Consider the following 23,322-nt stretch of genomic DNA (forward strand, 5'->3'; position numbering starts at 1 on the left):
ATGTCTTCAGCTTTCTCTCACTAGAAATGGGATCTCCTTTTCCCCACGTGGAGTTACAAGGACTCAGGAACAGGGGGTTTCAGGACGATATCATGGTTTTGTTTTCCACACAATGAACTCTTAGAAAAAAAAAAGTTACATGTCATGTTCCTTTTTTAAAAGGAGCCCATAGTTCTTCTTTAAATAAAGGATTACACCCACTGAACTCAGAGTTTGTCATTTTGACTGATCACTTTTACCCAGCACAGAGGGATTCACTACTCCAGTGATTAGCTAAATCCAATGCAATTGTGCACAGCAACCTGCTCTTCTGCTATACTTTCTGGCTCAGGGACCGGAAACAAGATCAAGTGCCTTATCTAGCCCATCGTGACTAGCCCATGCAGATCAAATAGAGAATAAATTCAGAGAGCTCCTAAAGATAATAAATAAATCACCAAACCCATTGTTGGATAGTTTCATAACAAGTGCATTTGAGGAAGTGAAGGTCTGGTCATGGATATGTTGTTGGCAGAAAGAATTATTTTAAGCAGACAAATTATTCATTGCAAGTTACTCAACTCTACTAATTATCTTGTTAGCTTCTGCCTAGTTATGATGCTGCGGCTGCTTCTTTCTCTTATAGAGATGCACTTCTTGAGCTTTCTTCTTACCTTTGTCATGGCAATGACCCTGTCCAGTGCCCAGTGTTTTTATGAACCCATCCCAGACAAGCAAGTATCCAACGAAAAAGGTAGGAAACGCAAACCCTCAACTATTCCATGTTCAGCACTGTAGAAGGCACTTACAATAGAATACAAGGCCAGACTGGTTTTGTCCATTTTAGTCACTGTCTATTCACTGTAGGCGGGGAGGGAAGGAGGGGCATGAAACAATAGGATGGAATGAGTGCAGGGTAATAAATTTACCCTGGGAAAAATAGGGAGCATCAGGACAAGCATTCAGAAAGGTTTCTCCTCCCTTCAGTTTAATGAAGGATGTTAAACTCTCAGGGGGTCTGGTTCAGGAGCCTAGCTTTGGTTCACTGGCAGTAACAATCTCCATATTAACTGGAGCTAATCCACTGTGTTGCAATTTCCTGGAGACAGAAAGCAAACTTGGAAACATAAAGCAGAAGCCCAAGATCTTCAGGACCATCCATGGAGCTCCTGGTACTGCTCAGGATGGACAGGGGCAAAGGTGAGATATTAGCCACTTCTGCTATCCTCCGATCTGGGGTCAACTTGTCCTGGGCTATGCCTGAAGGCTGCCCCAATTTGTGTAGGTTGTCTACAACTGCTGTTCTGGCAGCCAAGGGATCCCTAGACACAGGGAAACTCGTGGCCCAGAAGGGGCTGGTGTAGGAGCCACTATGCTAGCTGAGGACTCCATTGGGCAATTAACAAGGGTCTGTGCCAGTAGGGGTGAATTTGGACTAGTATGTTTACCACAATATACATTGCTTACATTGGCTCATAGGCATGCCATGTCATGTCACGTCACATCACACTTTAGTAAACTTATTTGCTGCTAAGTGGTCAGAGGTGTGCAACACCTACAGTGGAAGCCCTTTGAGGAAGGTAGTTGGGGCTAGGACAGAGGGTGAAGTTATTTCCAGGTAAGTTATTCTTATTAATGCACCAGTCTGCACCCAGATTTTGGCACAAAATTTGAGCTCAAGGCATATGCATACTAATATACATTTTTAATTCTGTATTTTCACAAGTTGTATTATGTCTCATCTATCCAGGCTGCTTTAGGGATGGAGAGATGCATGACTTTGGTGTCTACTGGTACACCAAGGATTGCTTACGCTGTTATTGCACCCGAGAAGTAGTGTCCTGTTGCAACATGTGAGTGCAAAAAATAAAAGTAAAAAAAATTACTGGGTTATTTGGTTTGGACAAAACACTTCATAGCACACACAAAACCCCAAAGAATACAGCTTTACTGCTTATTTAACATACTACAGTAATAGGACCAGATAAGTACAGTATCTAAATATCTCACAATCTTTAGTATATCTACCTTCTGCTCCCAGTGAGGTAGGAAAATACTACTATCCCCATTTTACAGATGGGGAATGGTGGCACAGACAGACAAAGTCAAAGATCCTAGCCCAAGCCCCTGGACTGTCCTTCCTCTCTGCCCTCAAAGAATAGAGAAAAGAGACTAAACCAACCCTGAACTATGCAGGAGTGGCTCAGACTCAGAAGCAAAGTTCCTGACCAGAATTTCACAATTGGCTTCTTTCTTCATAAAAGGCTGAGCCAAAACCCAGGATTAGAACAGCCATAAACATCAGGGGTCCAAACCCCAGAACTGGGTCCAGATCCAACTTTTATGGCTCAGACCCATCTCAAGTGAAGAATATGGAAAATCACTTCAAACCGATGCCATGATGGGCCAGCAGATTGAAATATGCTCAGAGTCCCGTGTGATTCTGGCTGTGTCCCCACTTTCAAGAATCACAGCCTGGTCAGAACAGCAAGATCTGAACCATTGTTGTTTGGTATTTGTATTATCATAGCTCCAAGAGGCCCTTGGTAGGACCAGGCTTCTTTGCACAAGGTGCTGTACATACATAATCATGTGGCCCATCACCCTGGTAATAAATGCCATCCCAGAGTTTGCCCAGGCTTGTTCATCCCTCATGGGGGATGATCACCTGCAAGGGGTTTCAGCTACCTTCAAGCCCTAGGCTCTTCATCCTGCATAGGCCTGGCTGACTAAGGACGGATGGTCACGTGAGACTCCCACATCTCAACTCAGACATGGATTTCCATCTATAGCCCCCTGCTTCTCATATGCAGGGTCAACATCCAGGATCTGCAACCAGATGATAGCCTCTGTGTCACAGGAAGGGAGATGTTGCAAACAGCCCTTCAGCTGGGAGCCTCTACTGTGATGCAGTCCCCCAGTCACAGCATGGGGAGAAAGCCAGGCTGCTCTAGTGCATAGTTACAGAAACTCCATGAGCCAGAGAGTACCCTGTTGGGTCTGGTCCAGGCTCTCCACTCAAGCTGACAAGGAAGCAAGATTTCAGAGCCCAGCCTCCAGCCTGAGTGGGAGCATCTACACTACTATTTTTAGCTCTGCAGCCCAAGCTCTGCAAGCCTGAGTCAATTGACCTGGGCTCAGACTCAGCAAAGAAATACCTGCATTGCTATGTAGACATACCCTTACTATGTTAGGCTCTCTTTCCCACCAGTGCTTCCACTCTAATAGCTGGTCCACACTATGGGGGGGGGGGGGGGGAAAAATCGATCTTAGGTACACAACTTCAGCTAAGTGAATAACGTAGCTGAAGTCAAATATCTAAGTTCGGATTACTCACCCGTCCACACCACGCGGGATCGATGTTTGCAGCTCTCCCTGTTGACTCCGGAACTCCGTTGGGGTTGATGGAGTTCCGGAATCGATATAAGCGCGCTCGGGGATCGATATATCGCGTCTCATCTAGATGCGATATATCGATCCCCAAGCAATCGATTTTAATCCGCCGATACGGCGGGTAGTCTGGACGTAGCCTAAGAATGAAGCTTTTCCGGTTCCCAGTAGAAGCATGACTCATCAGCCAGCCTGCCCTATCATGGCTCCCCTTGCTGACAGCCACTCCAGCACGCCAGTAGTGGGCTGCTTCTTGTGACTCAGCCTCTAGCCAGGTTATACTCTCTTCTACCACTTCTGAGGTAGCAGGGCCCCCTTTCCCCCCAAAAAACTAAAACAGTCCAATGACCTCCCACAAAGCCTTCAGCCCAACTCAGAGCACGTTGGTCCCTAACTCACTTAGATTAGGACACTTTCACACCACCATCCCTAGTGGCCTTTAGGGGAAACCAGGCCCTGCCCCTACTGTGGGTTCCAGCCCAGATAATGGCATAGAGAGTACACTTGTAAAGTTCGCAGACAATACCAAGCTGGGAGGGGTTGGAGGATAGGATTAAAATTCAGAATGATCTGGACAAACTGGAGAAATGATCTGAAGTAAATAGGATGAAATCCAATAAGGACAAATGCAGAGTATTCCACTGAAGCAGGAACACTCAGTTGCATGCACACAAACTGGGAAATGACTGCCTAGGAAGGAGCACTGCAAGAGAAGGATCTGGGGGATCCCCTCCTGTCCTTTCCCAGGGGCTCCGCAGGTCCTGTGCCAGAGCCCGTTTTTGGGGGAGTATCCTACAGCCTACTCTCCTCTCTTGCCTCCCTTCTTCTGCCTTAAAGTCCTTCCCTTAGCAGGCACCCTACTCCCCTCAGCTGGGACTGATCCTAAATTGGGCATGGCCCCAACCTGCTGCACTAATTGCTCTGACTCCAGTTAAATGTTTTCGTCAAACATTGTAGGTTTATACACACACACACCACACCCCTGAACTGCACCAGTGCAGAAGCTGATAGTCACCTGAATTGCAGAGAGGGAGAGGGGGCAGTAGATAAGGGCCGAACAAATTAGAGGAGGTGGGGGATCAAAGAGAAACTGTGAAAACATACAGTGACCCTACCCCGAATGCTAGAGGAGTTTTGGTTGTAAAAAACCAACACACACGCACACACTATGTGGGCACAAAGTTAGGAGGGGGAAAGGAATTGGGGTGGAGGGGGAGAAAGAAGAGTTGAAATCTTACTACAGAGAGCACAGCAGCTGAGGAGCTTCTCCCGCAGCCTTTGGGGGAGACTGATGATCCAGGTGCTCTGCTGCTCTCACCCTGCTGTTTGTTCTCTTTCCCCATGGCAGAACTCTCACCCCTGTTGGCTATGACCAAGAGAAATGCGAGTCTGTTTTCGACGTGGAATCCTGCAGTTACCAGGTGATGGGGAAAATCAACCCTCTTCAGAGATGTGAAGTTGAGAGCTGGGTGATTTAGCCACAAGTCTCTTTTCTGAGGCATGTTTGTTGTGACAAAAACATGCCTTAAAATTTTAAGTACAATCAACTCTTGAGAATCATATTGTAACAAAGCGATGCATAGCTGTTAAGCCGTAATAATTCTGATGTATGAGATCAGTCCTGGATGACACTATTTTGCTTCTGATGGGTGAACCTGCTTCCTCACCTCCTCCTTTGTAGAGGAGTCTATTGCTAGTGGTCCACCCCTCCTTTCAGTGCATGAGGGAAATAGGAGAGAGGAGACTGCTTCATCCCAGCAAACAAGGACACATTGGCTATGGGGAGACTGAGAAAGGATTAAACAGGAGTCAAATGCAATAGGTCACAACTCTCTCACTGGTCTCTGTTCTGAATTTTTGACCCCCCAGACGTAGTTTGAGAGCTACTTGCCTCAGAGCCACTAGATGGCACCTTAGCTCTGTACTGTAGTATTTCCCAAACCCTATTTGCAAATCCAGGCCCTGCTCCTGTAAACATGCACTAGCTTAACCTTGAGCACATGAGTAGTTTTATTTGCATTTAGATAGACTGACATGGATGAATGCTTGCAGGATCAGGGCCTGCATTTTTTTTTAAAGATACTTTTAGCTTACTGTGCTTAATAAAGCCTCCAAGCAGATATAGGGGGAATTGTAATGACTGTTCTATCCCAGAAGAATGACCTTAGAGTGGAGCAGGAGGACGGCAGAGCAGCAACATCTTACTTCAAACAAACAAAAACAAAACAACCCCACCCCTCCCTTGCTACACACGTAATTCAGGAATTAAAATATTAGCACAAAACTCAGCCTAACAGAAAACTATTAGAGGAGTCAGGGAATTTGCTTTTAGAACCATGTCAGAACCTGAGTCAATGGAAAAGAATAATGAAATCCCATTATACTAGTTAAAGTGGGCACAGCTATTGCTGGTATGGTTCCATTCTGCCATCCCCTTCCAATGCAGGCCCCTAGAGGTGTAGTTTCCAGTGTTTCGTCTCCTCTAGGCATAAATGTACCAAGTCATAGGGCTGTCACCACTTCCTTTAGAGACAAGTATCAGAGGGTAGCTGTGTTAGTCTGGATCTGTAAAAGCAGCAAAGAATCCTGTGGCACCTTATAGACTAACAGACGTTTTGGAGCATGAGCTTTCGTGGGTGAATACCCACTTCCTCAGATGCATGTAATGGAAATATCCAGGGGCAGGTATATATATGTGTGCTAGCAAGCAAGCTAGAGATAACGAGGTCAGTTCAATCAGGGAGGATGAGGCCCTGTTCTAGCAGTTGAGGTGTGAAAACCAAGAGAGGAGAAACTGGTTCTGTAATTGGCAAGCCATTCACAGTCTTTGTTCAATCCTGAGCTGATGGTGTCAAATTTGCAGATGAACTGAAGCTCAGCAGCTCAGATGGCCATCCTGCAGCAAAAAAACTTCAGGACCAGACTTCAAAGAGAAACTGCTGAGCTTCAGTTCATCTGCAAATTTGACACCATCAGCTCAGGATTGAACAAAGACTGTGAATGGCTTGCTAATTACAGAACCAGTTTCTCCTCTCTTGGTTTTCACACCTCAACTGCTAGAACAGGGCCTCATCCTCCCTGATTGAACTGACCTTGTTATCTCTAGCTTGCTTGCTAGCACACATATATATACCTGCCCCTGGATATTTCCATTACATGCATCTGAGGAAGTGGGTATTCACCCACGAAATCTCATGCTCCAAAACGTCTGTTAGTCTATAAGGTGCCACAGGATTCTTTGCTGCCTTTAGAGACAGTTCCATAGTTCAGTCAGCCTCCCAATCAGGGACTTTCTAAGAAAGCTAGTCTGCTTCTAGTTAGGTCTCCTTTTCCCCCTGGCTAAAAGGTCTTCCCTCTCTCACCCCAGAGCTTTTACACCCAGATCCTTCTATTAGAAGGGGGCTCCAGACAACTTTTAATCCAATTTTCAGACAACTTTAGACAATTTCTTTCCCCCTCCCCCCCTTGTAGAGATTTACCACCTAGCATTCCTTTACACCTTCTCCGAGTAAAGAGCTAGGGATGTACAAGTGATTCCCTACAACCTGCTAATGAATTGTCTGTCTCCTCGGAGCTCCTTCCTTTGGCCAATGAGATACCAAGAATGTCATTCCAGAGGTGGTTCTACCCAAGCCATTTAGGAGATGCTCTTACTCCGTCACACCAGGCGATGACTCATGACCATGAGCCCCCAGCTGTACTGACCCTTCTGCTGCCATCGTTACAATCTGTCATCCCTAGCTCTCTCATTGAATGCCAGTATTTTCTTGTTCCCCAAGATCAGCACCAAGCTAGAATAGCTGCACATCTTTCAGAGGCTCATCTCCTGTTATGTCTCTAGGGTGGGTGGGTGCACGTGAATTGTTTTTCCTATCCTTGAAGTTTAACAGCCCCTGTTAATTAACATGCTAGCTGCTCCCTCTTCAAGTGTTGAATAATGTTGTCTCACAGCTCCCTCTCAGTTAGGAGCAGATCTTTAGAGTGAAGAGTTATTTGTTGCCACATACATTGTACTGGCACAGTATTGCCACGTGGGTGTTCCATGAGTCCTGAGTCAGCTTGCAGAATCTGGTCAGGAGATTGGCTTGAAAATAATAATGAGGTTTGCCTATTATTTCAGCCATCAGGCTTAACCTTTTTCAGGCTTCTTTACACAATTTGAGTTCTAGAAGACAAATAATGCAAGCCAAGATTGTGATGGAGTCACATGATTCCAGAAGCTGAGGCTTTAGGAAAAGACACTAAATATAACAAGACTCTATAGGAAAGCTGACCTCACTGGCTGTCTGTAGTTTATTCATGTCACTGTTCTTGGAAAAAGTAAATGTTGAGGTTACGTCTACAGACATTGGGCTGGACAAGGAGGTTTAAGAGTTTGCTTCATAGACTGTCACACACCCCACCACCTCTGCACAAAAGTTAAGATGCAGGGAACCCAGTGAACAATCATTGTGAACTGGCTCTCTAGAGACTGAGACAGAAGATGTTGACACCCCAGAGAAGTTTAACAGCAAAGCTTTATTAGTGAAGTCATAATGTTTTCAAGTGCTGCAAGTGAAATGAGCACACAGCTGTGACTCGTGCATGATCAGCACTACATCTATGGGATGGAGCAGTGGACCTTGGTTTCATTGCATAGGCTGCTCACCGGAGCTGCTGCCAGAATCTTGAGGCTTCAAGACATCAGGCAGCTCGGGGGTGCTGGAGAAGGGGTCGATGTGCAATGGCTCAAAGGAGCCCTCGCTGGCTCTGAATAAGGCCAAGCCCACCATGGCTGGCGCCTGGGGACGGGAAGTCTGACTGCTTAACCCACATTCTGTCAAGGTCCTGTCACCATCCTCCAGCAACCAGTCATCCTTGTATAGCTGCTGCTCCTCTGGAGGCCTCTTCAGGATGCCCTCCACAATCTTCTTCAGCTCCTGCACGGTAGTCGTCTCCTTGGCATCAGCAAAGATGGTCATTTTGTGGCGACGGATCATCAAGAAGACGTCCATTGTTGCTACGGGGGCTTCCGATGATCTTCTGGTGCCAAGGGGCACCACGGCCTTGTGTGGTGAAGATATGAGACTCAACTGAAATGAGAGAACAGAGTCATGTCGCTGGAAGGGATCATTTGAGGAGGCCAGGAAGAGATCTACCCATGAACGGCTTCACTCTTGTTCTGCCAGACTCACTCACTATAGTTATAAAGGCATAAGCAATAGAGTCATTTACTCATAGGCAGATGATGTTTCCAAGGCATGTTCTGGTCATTACTTTCCGCTGTTGCTCATTTTAGTCCCAGAGTCCCCTGCATTCCATAGAAATTTGGTGCCCTTTCACTTATGCAAACTATGTCAGATGCTCACGATGCTAAGATAGCAGAAAGATATTCATCCTAGAGGCAAAAATCCAATTGCATTTTATTTTTTCTGAGTGAATAGTTACTCATCTATCCTTCATGTCGGACCTCCCACATTTGGCCCCGGACAGATGGAGTGTTGGACCTAGGCTCCCTTGTATGAATGGTCTAGAAATGGACGGAGACAGTCAGTGACCAAAGTCAGCTACAGAATTAGAGTTCCCCTCCCATCCTCCTCCAGGTTCTGCTTAGATCTGGTAGAACCATTTCTGTGCCAGGTCAGATCTTATTCATGCATTTTAGGCAAAGAGCAGAGTCCCACCATTGTACTTACTATTAACTAAAATAGTGTGCTAAGGGTTTGAAATCAAGGAGTATCAAGTCCAGTGACAAGCAACTAGCAAACCAAGTCTGCATTTAAAGACCAGCAACGTGAGGTGCTGTTCAAAGCCGAACCACACGCGACTTCAGAATGTCAGGGGACATCTATACTTGGAGCACAATTCCCAGCTCAAGGTGCCATACTTGAGTCATGTTGCTTAAGCTAGTGTGCTAAAAATAACATTGAGCCACTGCAGCATGGGCTAGCCGCCATAAGTACTTAGCCACACTCTACATGGTTAGCCCCTTGTGCTGTTCATGCTGCCACATGTAGAGTCAGTTTTTAGTGCACGGCTTGATCAGAGAGAACATGGATATGCCTCTGACTCAGGAACCCATTAGTACCAATTGGCAGAGAGGGTGCATTGTGTTTACAGGGATCCCTGGGTCAGATATCTGCATAGTCATTCACCAAAGAGTGACATGGGAGGTTTCTATCAAGAGCCAGCAGCGTTCTGGTTGTCAATCATAGTAACTATTATCCAAAAATACATTTTGCAAAGAGTTTAATACTATTCGGCAAATAGTATTCTTAAGGTCTTGAAGTTAAAGCAAGTCACCAGAGGGCACATATCCCCTGTCTGGAAGAGATTTCTCCAAGGTAACAGACACCTATCTCCATCTCTGGCTATTTGTGTATTGTACACTTCACATTGTGAGGTTGTCTGCATACAGAGCTGGGGTGAATTGAGTGCAAAGCCCATGAGATGGTATCTACAAGAAGAAATAAACAGCAGGGCTAGGTGTGTTATGTTTATGAATGAAGAGGAAGGATTGGTCTGGTATATCTTGGAGTGCAAAGAGACACACTGAATCCTATGCCTGGGAGGCAAACAGACGGCATGTCTGTCTCATGAGAGGAGGTTCCCGACGAGCCTGTCTGTAAAGCACTGCAAGGCTTTTCGGTGAGTGATACTCTACCCAGAGTATCATTAAGTAACCAATTAAATTGTTCTGGAATTCTTTATGATTGTGTGATATGTAGCCATTTGTTTCCAATACTTCTACTTGAATCTACATGCTTTGCTAAATAAACATACTTGATTTCACTACAAGCATATCTCAGTGCTGCGTGTTAAGTGGAGTAGTGATCTGAGGTGGAAGTGGTAAGCTGCAATGAATGGTTTCTTTGGAAGCAGTGAATCTGTATATGCTACAAGTGTTCACCAGGGTCTATGCCAGGGACTGGACATTCAGAGGTTGGGGTGTGCCCATCACTAACCTGTAGAGTAACAGTGCAGCCTGCATAGGCTTAGAGGGGTGTGCTTGTGTTGCCCGTGGAGCTGACCCACGGCAGGTCCCAGATTAAAGGCAGGTGATAGCAAGGTGCTCAGAAAGTCATGTAGCCTTCTTGAGCTGGGAACTGCACCCCCAGCTTGAAGGCTAGACATTTCCTTAGAGGCCAGCATCAGAGTTCTACAGCTTGAGTTCATCTCTGGTGTCATGGGCCCAGATCCGCAAGAGATATTTAGGAATCTAACTGCCATTGAAATCTTGGGAGTTTGGGGTCTAAGGAGGATCAGGTACAAAGCTCCATTGGTTAAGAGATGAATGCATAGCAGCAGCCACCTCTCTACTTCACCGCCCTGGAACTCATAGTGAAAAGTTTTGCAAAGTTTGTGCCTATTTGAGAATTAATCCTCCTGCTCTAAGCTGGAAAGAGGAGCATTTTAATTATGCTATTTTAAAAGTTGGTTTACCAGCTCCAATGATAAATACAGTAGCTGTGTAAGGGGAAACTAGAGCCAGACCTGAAGAAATGCCACTATTCTCCCTTGCACCCTAATCTAGCAGGCTTGCTAGAACTGAAGCAGCAGGCAGCTTAAGTCAAGGTTTATCTAGAGAGATTCATTAGGAGCCATTCCAATACTACACATCCAGCAAGCATAAGAGTAGCAGCAGGCAGGTGGGAATATCGCAAATAAAAGGAGAAGCAGCTTTAGGTTGCTTGGCCATCACATGACAGCCAGTTTGCAGCAGGGAGCAGCTAGGCAAGCTGTGTCAGGAGGAGTTGTTGGTTGAGACAAACATTTAACTCAAGCCATGTTCCATTAACAATGAGCACTACAAAGGGTGCATTGCCAGCTCACTCATGCACCCCAGGGGAAGAAGGTGCAGTGTATTTACACTGGTGCCGCAGGGCATCCTGTTTTGACTAGTTTCTTGATCAGAGGATTGATCATGTGTCAGCTAACACACACAGTCCTGAGGTCGTGTATTTAGGGGCTTGTCTACACATGGCACAAATGCCCACTGTACGGCATCTGACGAAGTGGGTATTCACCCATGAAAGCTCATGTTCCAAAACATCTGTTAGTCTATAAGGTGCCATAGGATTCTTTGCTGCTTTTACAGATCCAGACTAACACAGCTACCCCTCTGATACTTGACACTGTAGGGGGTGTGATTTCTGAAGTGTCACCCATTAATTGGTCTGTGAAGACCTGCTGGTGTGCACTAAGTGTGGAGCATGGATGCTGGGTCTCCTGCCCAAGCGCCCTAGCCACTGGGATACAGAATCACTATTTCTCTCTGGCTCACTGACCAGAGCAGCCACCTGAGCTGATCTGAACAGAGGTCTCCCACATCTCCCTGAGGAGGGTGGGGTGGTGGGGGAGATGATTTGAACCTGGGTTTCCCATATCCCATGGGAGTGCTCTAACCACTGGGATAAGCTTTATAAGGGAGCACTGCCACCTCCACCTCCTGCTGTTTTGTGTGGGGCAAGGCAGGCTCCTAATTTATTCCCACAGGAAATGCAGGAGGTGCCTAAGCCCAGAGGGTGAATTCCCATTCCCTACATAGAGCGAGTTGCCTCAGATGCCTCCCTGCAGAGCAAATTTCTGCCACTCTCCTGGAGCTACTTAGGACATTTCTCTCAGCAGCACCCCCCAGTGCCTACTTTAGGCAGCCTGTGCCCCACCTAGCATGCTGCTTTGGTGGCTCACAGTCCAAAGCTTCTCTCTCCCCCCCAGTCACTGTATTGGAGCCAAGGTGCCTAATTCAGGACTGGCGAATCACAGGCCTTGGCTACACTGGAGAGTTGCAGCGCTGGTGGTAGGTTTACAGTGCTGCAACTTACTCACCGTCCACACTGGCAAGGCACATAAAGCGCTGCATCTCCCTGGCTGCAGCGCTGGCTGTACTCCTGCTCTGCCTGGGGTATAATGATTGCAGTGCTGGGGATGCAGCGCTGCTCTGCCAGTGTGGCCACCGAAAGCACTGTAATTGGCCTCCAGAGGTATCCCAGAATGCCTATGCACTACTGCCAACAGTGCTGCAAATGTGGCCACACTGCAGCGCTGGTAGCTGTCAGTGTGGCCACACTGCAGCGCTTTCCCTACACAGCTGTATGAAGATAGCTGTAACTCCCAGAGCTGTATAGCTGCAAGTGTAGCCATACCCTCAAGTGTTGTTCCTGTGATTTTTTAGGTGCCTAAAAGGATGTCAACGCCTCAGGCCCTTTGAGGAGTGAGCCTTTGCCTCTGCCCTACCTCACAAGAGCATTGGCAGTGAAGATTAGGGTACTCAGATATCATGATAATGGGGTACAACTAACTCTCTTCTAGCTAGGGTATTTAACACACCATGCCTAAGCCTACCATGCCAAAAGCTAGCTTTATGTCAAAAGAGAGTTACTCTTAATTACAGCTGTTACCTAGCATGACTCCCATGCCGTGGTGGCTGACAGCACCACAAGTTTTGGAAAGAGGTGGAAAGTACCTGGAAAGGAGAAGTTAGTCAAAAGAACCTCCACTTACACCAGCTCGCAGACACAGAGGATCACAGTCCAAAAGAAAAAACTATCCAAGCATTTTATATTTTAAAGGAGGACAACTTCAGGCAGAGTTGTGGCGTGAGCCATTGTCTTAGGCTGCTGATAGTGAAGGAGTTTTTAGCTCTCTATCATTACTTTTGATCACCATCTGCATTTCTCTCCACTTAAGTAATCAAGTCCATAAGTAACCAATTTCTTAGTGCTGCAACATCGGGGTGTGAAACACTAAATTAAACCTTTTCTGCAGAGAGGACTGTTTGCATTGGAACATTTCAAGAACAGTTTGTAAAGATATTTCACCAAGCATTTGGCTCTATAGAGAGCTTGATTTGAAAACCCATCCATCCACCAACCACCACAATATTTGCACCAAGTTGAACTGACGTTGTCCCTCTACAGTTTCTACAAAGAGACAAGAACTGACAATGACCTTCAGAAGAGCTATTTCTCAGAACAAAGCCAAGCACAGAGAACAAGCCACAAACCACCAGCATGTTAAAGAGCTGGTGGCCTCACCACACACTGCAAGAATAAAAAGCCAAATAACATAAAGGAACTAGAGTTTTTTGCTTTAATCCTCTTGATAGACTTAGAAAAGCTCCACTCACCACTAGCTCCTATCACAATTCTGTCCTCCTCTCTGCTCCAGGTCCACTAGCAGATATACACCTGCCCCCAGTCACTGGGTTTATCTAAAGTCTTACCTCCACCACAGCTCTTTCACCTCTCCCCTGAACCACAGGTTGGCCTAATCTTTTGTCAGTCATATGGGCTCTAATGAGCTCAGGTGCTTCAATCAAAGCCCCCCAGACCTGCTGGGCAACACAGGCTGATGGGAGGAAGGCAAGTCATTCTGCCTTGAGCTATTGAGTACTAGGGATAATGTATTGCACCAAAGCCTCAGTCCAGCAAGCTGACTGACCCTAGCAGCCACACAGACTCCATTGCAATCCCTCTCTCCTGTGCAGAGTGCCCTCTCTGCTCTGCCCCTTCACTTCTCCTATCCCGCTCCTTTCCTTTGTCTTCAGCTAATCTCCTCCGAGCTAACCCCCACCCAAAGAAGCTAAAAACCAAAAGCAAACAAACAAAAATCCCCCCAAACCCTTCAACTTTGCCCCCAAATGGCGGCACTAATATGCTGATCACTCTGCCCCCTGCCCCCTTTGCCTGTCTTGTCTATTTAACCTGCAAGGTCCTTGGATAAGGGACTAGCTAGAGCCCTATGGACTCAGCAGACATGGGTTCAAGGCCTCTGGCCTGCTGAGTGACTGTGGGAAAGTCATGTCACAGCCCTGTGCCTCAGTTTCCCCATGTGCAAAATGAAGGTAATGATACTGAGCTCTTTGAGAGTTATGGGTAAAAAGCACCGTATAAGAGCTAGGTGCTAGTGCCTCACAGAATGGGGCCCTGTCCCTGGTTGGCCCTTAGGCAATAATGTCATAAACATAGTGCTGAATTTTTATTTCTATTTAAAAATGAATAAAAAGCCTAGCCAAGGCTCTAGGCTGACACACCAGTATCAATACATTATCTATCCCAGCAGCATTCAGATGATCAATTCAGAAGAAGCTCAGTCAGCCAGCCACCTACAAAACTCCTTTGCACCCCTTCATTGTCTGGGAATTACCACCTTGGCCCTCTCCAACCTCCTTCTAGCACAAGTGTCTTCTGCAGTGCACCCAGAAAGCCATCCAGTCCAGGCTATTTCAAACCCAGGGGTGGGGAACACGTGGGGATTGGTTCTGCTTTGAGCAGGGGGTTGGACTAGATGAGCTCCAGAGGTCCATTCCAACCTGATAGTCTGTGATTCTATGATCCTATGTTCCAGAACTGGGGAGCCCTCCCAGCGGATACCTTGCCAGCTGCCCCTTCTTTTTTATAAAGAGGTGGATTTGGCTCACGTACCGCTGCTGACCACAGCTGTGGCAGTATGGCCTGGGGAGAGTAGTGATCCCACAGCCAGGCTGGTGCCTGGCCATTTAGAGCTCTCTAGATTGCAACTAACACCTTCAACTCCATCCAGAGACTAGGGTGGCCAGATGCCTGGATTTTGACCAGAATGTCCTGCTGAAAAGGGGACCTGGCAGTGTCCGATTAGATCTACTGGCATAGGGAACAGGGGATCTGACCAGACACCCAAAGTCTGGTTACTGCAGGTGGGGGAGGCAGGGAGGCACTGGGTCATCACCTGCACCAGCCCCTACTCAGCCGGGGCCGCCTCCTACCTTCGTCAGGCAGCTGCAGCTCCAGGCCCCACAGGCAAGTCCCTTCTGACCCGGGGTGGGAGGGGAAAAGCAGCAACTGATGGGGGAGGAGGGAAGAGAAGTGGATGAGGGGCAGGGCCTCAGGGGAAGAGGCAGTGCAGGGTGAGGCCTAGAGGGGAAGAGGTGGGTCAGAGGAGGTTCCAGCACTCCTGCTGGAGTGTGCAGTTTTTAAGTATTACCAAGTTGGCAACCCTACCAGGCAGTGATGAGTAGCCAGCACAGCTTCTGGAGCATGGCTGCCATATGCTTTCCCATGCTGGTGGGAGGTGCCTAAAAGGAACTGGGGTCACCTCAGTTCAGGAGAGAAAACAAAAATGACTGGGGTTAAATGTTCAACATGAGTGTCTGTCAGGGGCAGCTAGCAGAGCACTCGCCCTGCAGGGTGAAGGCCTCCCTTTATCCCACAGCCAGTACAAGAGTCCTGCCAACATACTGGTATCTGCTTCTGGAATGACCAGCTCTATAGGAGAGAACTGGGAATTTGGGCTCCATCTCTCTGCTGTGATTGGCAGGAAGAGAGCCCATTGTGACTAAGGTGAGCACCTTTTCAAAATGCAAAACAGGGCACATGCAGGAGCTCTGCCCCCTCTGTGGCCACAGCCCCTGCTCCTCCTCTTTCCCGAGGCCTTACCCCCTGTCCAGGCTGCAAGTCAGAACTGGGCCATGGTAAGAGCTGCCCAAGGAGCTCAGGCTGCTGTTGGAATCTCTGGACCCTCCACCTGCCCTGGGTGGGGTGCTGAAATGCCCAAGAGCAGCCTTGGGCCTGTGTCCTTGCCCCACAGGGTGCACTGCCTGGGGCAGGTGGAGGGTCTGGGACTCTGGGGCTCCCCACAGCAGCCTGGGCTCTCTGGGTGGCTCCTACTGCTCAGGTCTGGCTTCTGGCCTGGCCAGGGGCAGGGCTTCGGGGGGAGAGGAGGAGTAGGGGGCAGAACCTCATGGCAAGGGAGGGGTAAGGCCCACCTCAGCACCCTCCCCCCGCTGGGAAGAGGCTGGTGCCACTCCTGAGCCTCAGGTAGGTGTGGAGCAGCATGAGAGGGAATCCAAGACAAATGGTGTTCTGGAGTCAGTCAGCTGGGGACTGGGACTTGAAATGTACATTTTGTGACTGTCCCACCCATTTAGGAATGGGTGGTCACCCTAATTGTGACAGCTGTTTCTACTGAGGTAGTCCCCTGTCTATGACGGGCTAAACTGAGACTCACTGGCTCATCTCATAGCCATCAACTGGTAACAATTGTCAGCTACTCTCAACCCAGCCTGGCTTTGAATCAGTGACCTAGCAGTACCAGGTGCCACCTTTCCAGGCCCTGGCGGTGGCTGGCCTTTCAGAGACAACCCCACTGAAGCACCATATATAAAAGACCTGAGAGGTGTAATCAATAAATCCATCATAGAACAGAGGTCTCTCCACGCCACTGCACCATGTGAATGCCCTGTTCCCTATGCTGGTCGGTGAAGCTCTCACTGTGACAGGTCAACAGAACAATAATAAACCACCTTGCTTAATATGTGCTTTCCCCCCTGTTTCTTGTTGGCTGGCCAGGGCTGGGAACATAGCTGACAGGAACAGGTTCTGTTGGTTACACCAGAGTCACTGCAGAGTAATTCTGTTGTAGCCATTGGCGTTACCCCAGATTTACACCACTGTAACGGAGCTCAGAATTGAGCCCCTGCTGTATTTGTAAATGGGTAACACTTGCCTTCAAGTTCATGTCCAAAGACACCTCTCAAAGCTAGACCTTCTGATCAGTGATTGGGACAGGTTAGAGCGGCCATTGGCATGATTTGGTCTCAGCAGGAGGCTCACATTTTCATTGCTTACGCTTAAGCAACCATTGTTTCTGCATGGACTATAAATACGCAATGCTCCTCACAGCAACCCGCCAGCAGCCCATGAAGCTTGCCTATGCCATGGTAAGTCAGTGGCTGGTGCTACCTGACTGTGTAACTGCAGACTGTGTGCTTGGGAGCAGTTCTCCTCTTTATTTGCAAATAATGAGATTTGTCCTCCTTAAATCTGTGTGAATGAACTGATCAACGTTACCAGTGAAAAACCAGCCAAGTTTGCAGCGAGTTTCCCTTTCTCTTCCAGAAGTTCCTGCTGTTCCTCTTCCTCGTCCTTCTCACCTTTGGGTCCCTGTGCACTGCCCAGTGTTACATGAGAACCCCAAACAAATACGGTAAGAATGACAAATTCTTCATGCATGCACAGGACTTCCATTTACTGGATTGAAAGGAGCACTTGTTTAGAAATGTGGGGATTGTGCTGTTAGTTGCAGTGTGATGAAGATACATAGGCAGTTAGATGCTAGTCATATAAGAGTGTCTCCAGCCAGACAGCTAGCTACCTACATAATCCCAAACTGAAAGGCACGGCAGAGTTCCCTATGGACTTGGATATGAGATTGTTGCCTAACCAAATAGAATATCACATGGGAGAAAGAGGAAGCGATGCTAAAAAGCTGGCACCTCTCTGTCCTGGCCTCACTGTTTCTATTACTACTCATTGTCAAACATGGAAACCAGAATGGAAGAACTACTTGCCTGCCTTATTGTGTCAGGAGGGGGGATGGCCTAGTAGTTAGAGCAAGGGGGGGGCTAGATGGCAGGAGACCTGGTTTCTACTCCTAGCTCTGCTACTGACTTGCTGCGATAGCTTGAGTGAGTCTTTTAACTGCTCTGTGCCTCAGTTTCCCCATCTGTAAAATGGGCATGGTATTACCTACTTCCAAGGGTTGCTGTAAGGATTCATTAGATTTTCAAAACATTGAAGTGTCTTAGGTGTCCAAGTCCCATTAAGTTGCTATAGGACTTAAGACCCAGATTCTCAAAATATGTAGGCACCAAACTTCCATTGATGAGAGGTGCCTAAATACCTTTAAGCATCTGAACCTATGTGCCAACCACTTATAGGTGCTTTTCCACTGTTACCCAGTGGGTAAAATCCTAGCCTTACTCAAGTCAATATCAAAACTCCCATTGACTGCAATGGGGCCAGTATCTCATCCAAAGTCTTTAAAGTGCTTTGAGAACTTGAAAATCACTATGGGCTAGATTGTGCTTTGGGGCACAGCTCTGAGCAAGGGTGGATGCATAATCTGCACTACTCCCACAGTGGCCATGGGAGGTGCTGTGACTTGGAGAAACCCCTCCAAGGCCAATTCCCACCTTGCTTCTCCTTTGCTCTGGGAAGGGGAGGGAGATAGTGATTTGATTCTGGCTTACAGCAGTAAATTATGACACCCCAGAGCCAATAATCTGTCCATCCCCCCACCCAGCTTGGAGGGCACAGGGGTATGTGGCCAGGTTTGCTTATTCCTATATTTCTAGGACTGTGCTGCACAGTTGAGATGTGCAATCCAAGTCACCATCTAGCCCTATGAGGTGAGTATCAATAGTAGCAGAACGATGCTCAAAGTAGCACTAGTCATAAACTAAAGCATTTCTCAGCCTCACAACATGTTTTGAACAGCATTTCTCTGCTAAAGATGGGTGTGCAGCAGATAACATTTCACCCTGCTAGTCTGCATCCTAGCCACAGCAGGAGCAACAGCATTGCATCCCATCACAGAACACAGCCCATATTCGTCCCTGGCGTAATTCCACCCAAGTAGTCAGAGCTTTAACTGACAGCACCCAACCCAAATGCTATATTTTACCTCTAAATGTCACCATTGATCTACCGGGCATTGTTTTTGTTGTGTGTATCCAGGCTGTGTTGAAAACAGAAAGCTGTATCACTTCGGTGTAGTGTGGAAGACCAAGGATTGTTTCAGATGTGAATGTCAGCCACGAGCAATGATCTGCTGCAGCCTGTAAGTCCAAGCAGACTAGGGCTACTTTTGTACCAAGCATAAGGACGGGTTGAAATTTTCCAAATTTGGAAATTTCAGTGAAAATTTGCATTGCCATTTCAACAAAATTGGAGCAAAATCCTGTCTCCGGGTTTTCATCCAGCTCTACCCCTGACAGAGCAGAACAATCTTCTTTTTATCTAGGCTGCTTTGAAAAAAACACAGCCACAAACTTGCAAACACACAGCTCAGAACTTTTCCCTATTACTCCTCCTAATCCTCCTCTTGACTTTGCCACTGGCAGGATCTTGGAGCCCCTTTCTCCGGATTTTTCACCCTCCCTCTCGATGGCAGCTTTTCTTATTTCTGGAGATGCATGACTCATCACTCCAGTTCTGGAGCCCTAAATGTGCAATAAAGCACAGATATTTAGTATAGCCTCTTGCAGTCTATGGGGTACTGCACAAGGTTCTGTCTATTTGCATCTCTCAGGCCCCTAATTGTTCTAGATCAGTTCTTATCAATCTTTTCCATATACCCAGAACACCTTCCTATCTAGCCAGTATGTAGCCAAGACTTTGTGCCCCACAATATAGGAAGGGCAGGGTGGTAATGGCCCCTAGGTTGAGAACCCATGTTCTTGATCCCATTGTGAGTCCCTACCCTCCAGAATTTAAATCATGATTATGTCCTGGGCTCATGATGCTATCAGAAGTCCTGTGAGTGGGAAAAAAAACCCTAGAGGGTGCTCATGGTTGGAATACTGGCCAAGGTCACAGCTGGTTGAGAATTTTTCAACAAAGCGTTTTGAAAAATGAAATGAAAAATGCCGATTTAGTGCAACCAAAACTGTTTGCAAAACAAGGTTGAGTTTGACAAATTTCTCAACTCAAAACAAGATCGAGAATAAAAGTTTCCAAACTCTTGAAATGTTGCTCTTTGCATTTAGAAACAAAATACTCCAGTTGCCCAGTTCAAATCATCTTTAAAAATGTAAGCTAACAAGACTGAAAAGACAAAAAGATTGGCATCAAAACAAGACGTTTCAAAATGATTGAAACAAAATGTTTTGATTGACCCAAAATGGAAAAAAAATGGGGGATTTGGTGCACAAATATTTTTGAGATTTCGACTTTGTGTCCCGATTCTACACAGGAAAAATTTAGAACTCTGGAAAATAGTCACTGGATGGGAAAACCATTTCCTCCCTAGCTGTAAGTGAGGACCCTCTCAGAGATAATTCCCCCAACCTTCCACCCACTGGAGGGGAGAGGGGGTTAGCAAGGGCAGGAGGGGGCATGCCGGGACAGTTCTTATGTGCTGGCAGCTCCCTGTCCCTGAGGTGGCCCAAAGACCTCAGAGCTGAATCACTCCCTGGCAATCTCTGAACAGGGCCAGCAGAGGCTGTTTCCACACTGGCCTTGCACCAGGTCCGAGGTGAATGTGGCGCTATAGGTTTAATTCCTAGCAAAGCTACTACAGAGAATTACGTTTGAGTGAAAAAATATTGAAAGGAAATCAGTTCATTTTTTTACTTACCTGCAAAGACTGGAGATCAGAGCTCTGTGTTGCCATAGCAACAGTCAATACCACCAGCAAGTACTATGGGCTAAATTCATCCCTGAAGTCACTGGAGTTGTACTAGGGATGAATTTGGCCCAGTAAATATGATTTTTTTCCTGACCTATATCTCGCGTCCTGATCTCATCTTCGTCTTCCTCACTGACAGCGTTTTCAGACCCACCAACTACGACCGAGAGAACTGCATTGCCATGTTCCATAAGAAGAGCTGTTCTATGCGCGTGGTGTGGAAGAGCGATCCTCAGGAACCCTGCAATGTCTTTGCTGGAGTTGGTTAAGACTGCTTTGAAGTGGTCTTCTCATTCAGCAGCTCTCTTGCAAGTTGAGCAGACCCAGCACCACTCCCTTAGAGAAAAGCAGCGAATCAGTGTGGTTTCAGGAATAACAAGCTTGTGTCCCCCTTTTCACACATGCTCTCCTGTGACTTCTCTTGTTACGTACAGGTTTGTGACTGAGATTTAATCAAAGATCATTTATGGTAACATCATCTCTGATGAAATTGGGGGTTAAATAAAGACACAAACATCAAGCTCTTTTCCTTCTAAGCAGTTAATAAACAGTCGTGTAGAAGAATCCGTGAAGTTCACTAAGGACCTAGGTATGCAAACCTAATTTACTTGGGAGTTGCTTAGATCAGTGGTTCTCCTCCAGGGGTCTGGAGCCCACTGGGGGGCCAAGAGCAGGTTTCAGGGGGGCCAGCATTAGACAAGCAGGGCCAGCATTTGACTTCCTGTGGCCCAGGTCAGAAAGCCAAACCCCCGCTGCATGGGGCTGAAGTTCGGAGCCCTGAGAACCTGCCACCCAGGGCTGCAAGTGAAACCTGAGCAATGTAGCTTTGCAGGGGGCCCCGTGGCAATTGCCCTGCTTGCTACCACCTAACATCAGACCGATTTGATATGCAGAAAACCAGTTATTGTGACACAAGTAGGTCATGTAGTTTTTATAGCATGTTGGGGGGGCCTCAGAAAGGAAAAGGTTGAGAATCCCTGGCTTAGATACTATGTTGGCAGGCATTGTACAAACCAGATAGATAATTAGATACTTTGTGGTATCTCCCTCATTTGATGTTTCCTTCAGTATATGCAAGGATGTATTAGAAGAATGGTTGAAACAAAGCAACAAAGAGTCCTTTGAACACTATTCCCATATCCTGTGAAAACCAGGTCCTCTGTACAGGTGCACACAAGCAAAACAGATTTGCCAGGACATGTGTTGTGTATTAGAAAGCAGGAGCGAGCCCACACCTTTAAGTCCAACCTATGGGGAAAAGATGCTATCTCATTTTTTCTACAGCCTTAAATACATGTGTAGCATCTCATGGTATAATCTGGTTTGGGACAAAGTTCAAAACCAAACAAACTCCATGAAAGTCTTTATGAAAAATACCCCATGTAGACAATATACTAATGATGAAACATAACAACGTATATAGCAATAGTGAAAAATAGGCTGGTGCCGACCAGTCTTTAGAACTAAATTACAGCATCATTTCAGTCAATAATTACAACACTGGTGCTTTGTTCATCCATGCAACTCTAAATACACCATCACAGTGTAATGCAACTGCACCTGGAAACAGTGATACATTTTTACATCTGCTTATTTAGTTGTACTTGTCCATTTCAAACTATAGCGGTAGTTTTGAGGTCAGGAACATACAAGTACGTACACACATTCTCACTTAGTAAAGAAACAGATTTTAAAGAAAGTCCATCCAGCCAAAGGAATATTGGAACTTAGCTGGTTTGAGAAGTCATATGAGAAATACCAATGATTGTAGCTACCTAATCCTATGCCACCCAGCTCTGCTGTAAGTTAGAGCTGCTTAGTGACAGCTGTACAAGAGTAGGGACCCTCCATGATCTTATGTCAGTGGTGGATTGGGTATAGCATAGCTCACCGTGCCCTCCCACCCCACACCCAATGTGCTCTTGCCATGTCCCCTCCTTTCCCTTGTGCTGTGGGTGCACAGGACAACTGGCACAGGAGGTGGGAATCCTCCACTGACCAGTCTGCATCCACTTTATTCCCCTGGAGCAGCACATAGGGGACTTAGTGGGCCAGAAAATCTGACCCTATATCTTAATGCATGTGCACAAGAGGGCAGCGTTAAGGCGGACAGCAGGTCTAAGGGCTTGGCTACACTGGAGAGTTGCAGCGCTGATGGTGGGTTTATAGAGCTGCAACTTAGTAACAGTCCACACCTACAAGGCACAACCAGCGCTGCAACTCCCTGGCTGCAGTGCTGGCTGTACACCTGGTCTGCTTGGGGTATAATGATTGCAGCGCTGGTGATGCAGCGCTGCTCGTCAAGTGTGGCCACCAAAAGCGCTGTAATTGGCCTCCAGGGTATTAGGAGGTATCGCAGAATGCCTGTTCAGACACTCTGCTCATCAGTTCGCACTCTACTGCCCTGGCCTCAGGTGACCCGCCCTTTAAATGCCCAGGAATTTTAAAAATCCCCTTCCTGTTTGCTCAGCTAGGTGTGGAATGCAATCAATCAGTGACCATGCCTCCATACTCCAAACGAGCCCCAGCATGGAGCAATGGCGAGTTGCTGGACCTCATCACTGTTTGGGGTGAGGAAGCTGTGCAGTCACAGCTGCGCTCCAGCCGTAGGAATTATGATACCTATGGGCAGATATCAAAGGCCATGATGGAAAGGGGCCATGACCAGGATGCGGTGCAGTGCAGGGTTAAAGTAAAGGAGCTGCGGAGTGCCTATTGCAAAGCCCGCGAGGGAAACCGCTGCTCAGGTGCTACCCCCACGACCTGTTGTTTTTACAAGGAGCTGGACGTGATACTTGGGGGTGA

At 47.1% G+C, this 23,322-nt stretch overlaps 2 protein-coding genes across 5 annotated transcripts in view; one reads left to right on the plus strand and one right to left on the minus strand.

The window, feature by feature from the left end:
* The window catches only part of LOC127054257 (beta-microseminoprotein-like), a 50,482-nt gene extending 29,441 nt beyond the window's left edge, over positions 1-21,041 (plus strand). For all 4 annotated transcript variants that reach the window (XM_050960331.1, XM_050960332.1, XM_050960333.1 and 1 more), the window contains exons 2-7: positions 626-733; positions 1,730-1,832; positions 4,718-4,790; positions 17,226-17,313; positions 18,846-18,948; positions 20,657-21,041. In XM_050960331.1, coding sequence (XP_050816288.1) covers positions 628-733; positions 1,730-1,832; positions 4,718-4,790; positions 17,226-17,313; positions 18,846-18,948; positions 20,657-20,786 — 603 coding nt within the window. In that variant the 5' untranslated portion in view covers positions 626-627 and the 3' untranslated portion in view covers positions 20,787-21,041. The remainder of the gene's footprint in view (positions 1-625; positions 734-1,729; positions 1,833-4,717; positions 4,791-17,225; positions 17,314-18,845; positions 18,949-20,656) is intronic.
* LOC127054311 (elongin-B-like) lies at positions 7,989-10,117 on the minus strand. The gene is made up of 2 exons (XM_050960400.1): positions 9,652-10,117; positions 7,989-8,441 (listed from the first exon to the last, which is right to left on the minus strand). The coding sequence occupies exons 1-2, from the start codon at positions 9,793-9,795 to the stop codon at positions 7,998-8,000; spliced, it is 588 nt and encodes a 195-aa protein (XP_050816357.1). The 5' UTR covers positions 9,796-10,117; the 3' UTR covers positions 7,989-7,997.
* Positions 21,042-23,322: the final 2,281 nt, after the last annotated feature.

Source organism: Gopherus flavomarginatus, chromosome 6 (assembly GCF_025201925.1).
Source record: "Gopherus flavomarginatus isolate rGopFla2 chromosome 6, rGopFla2.mat.asm, whole genome shotgun sequence".
Taxonomy (NCBI): domain Eukaryota; kingdom Metazoa; phylum Chordata; order Testudines; family Testudinidae; genus Gopherus; species Gopherus flavomarginatus.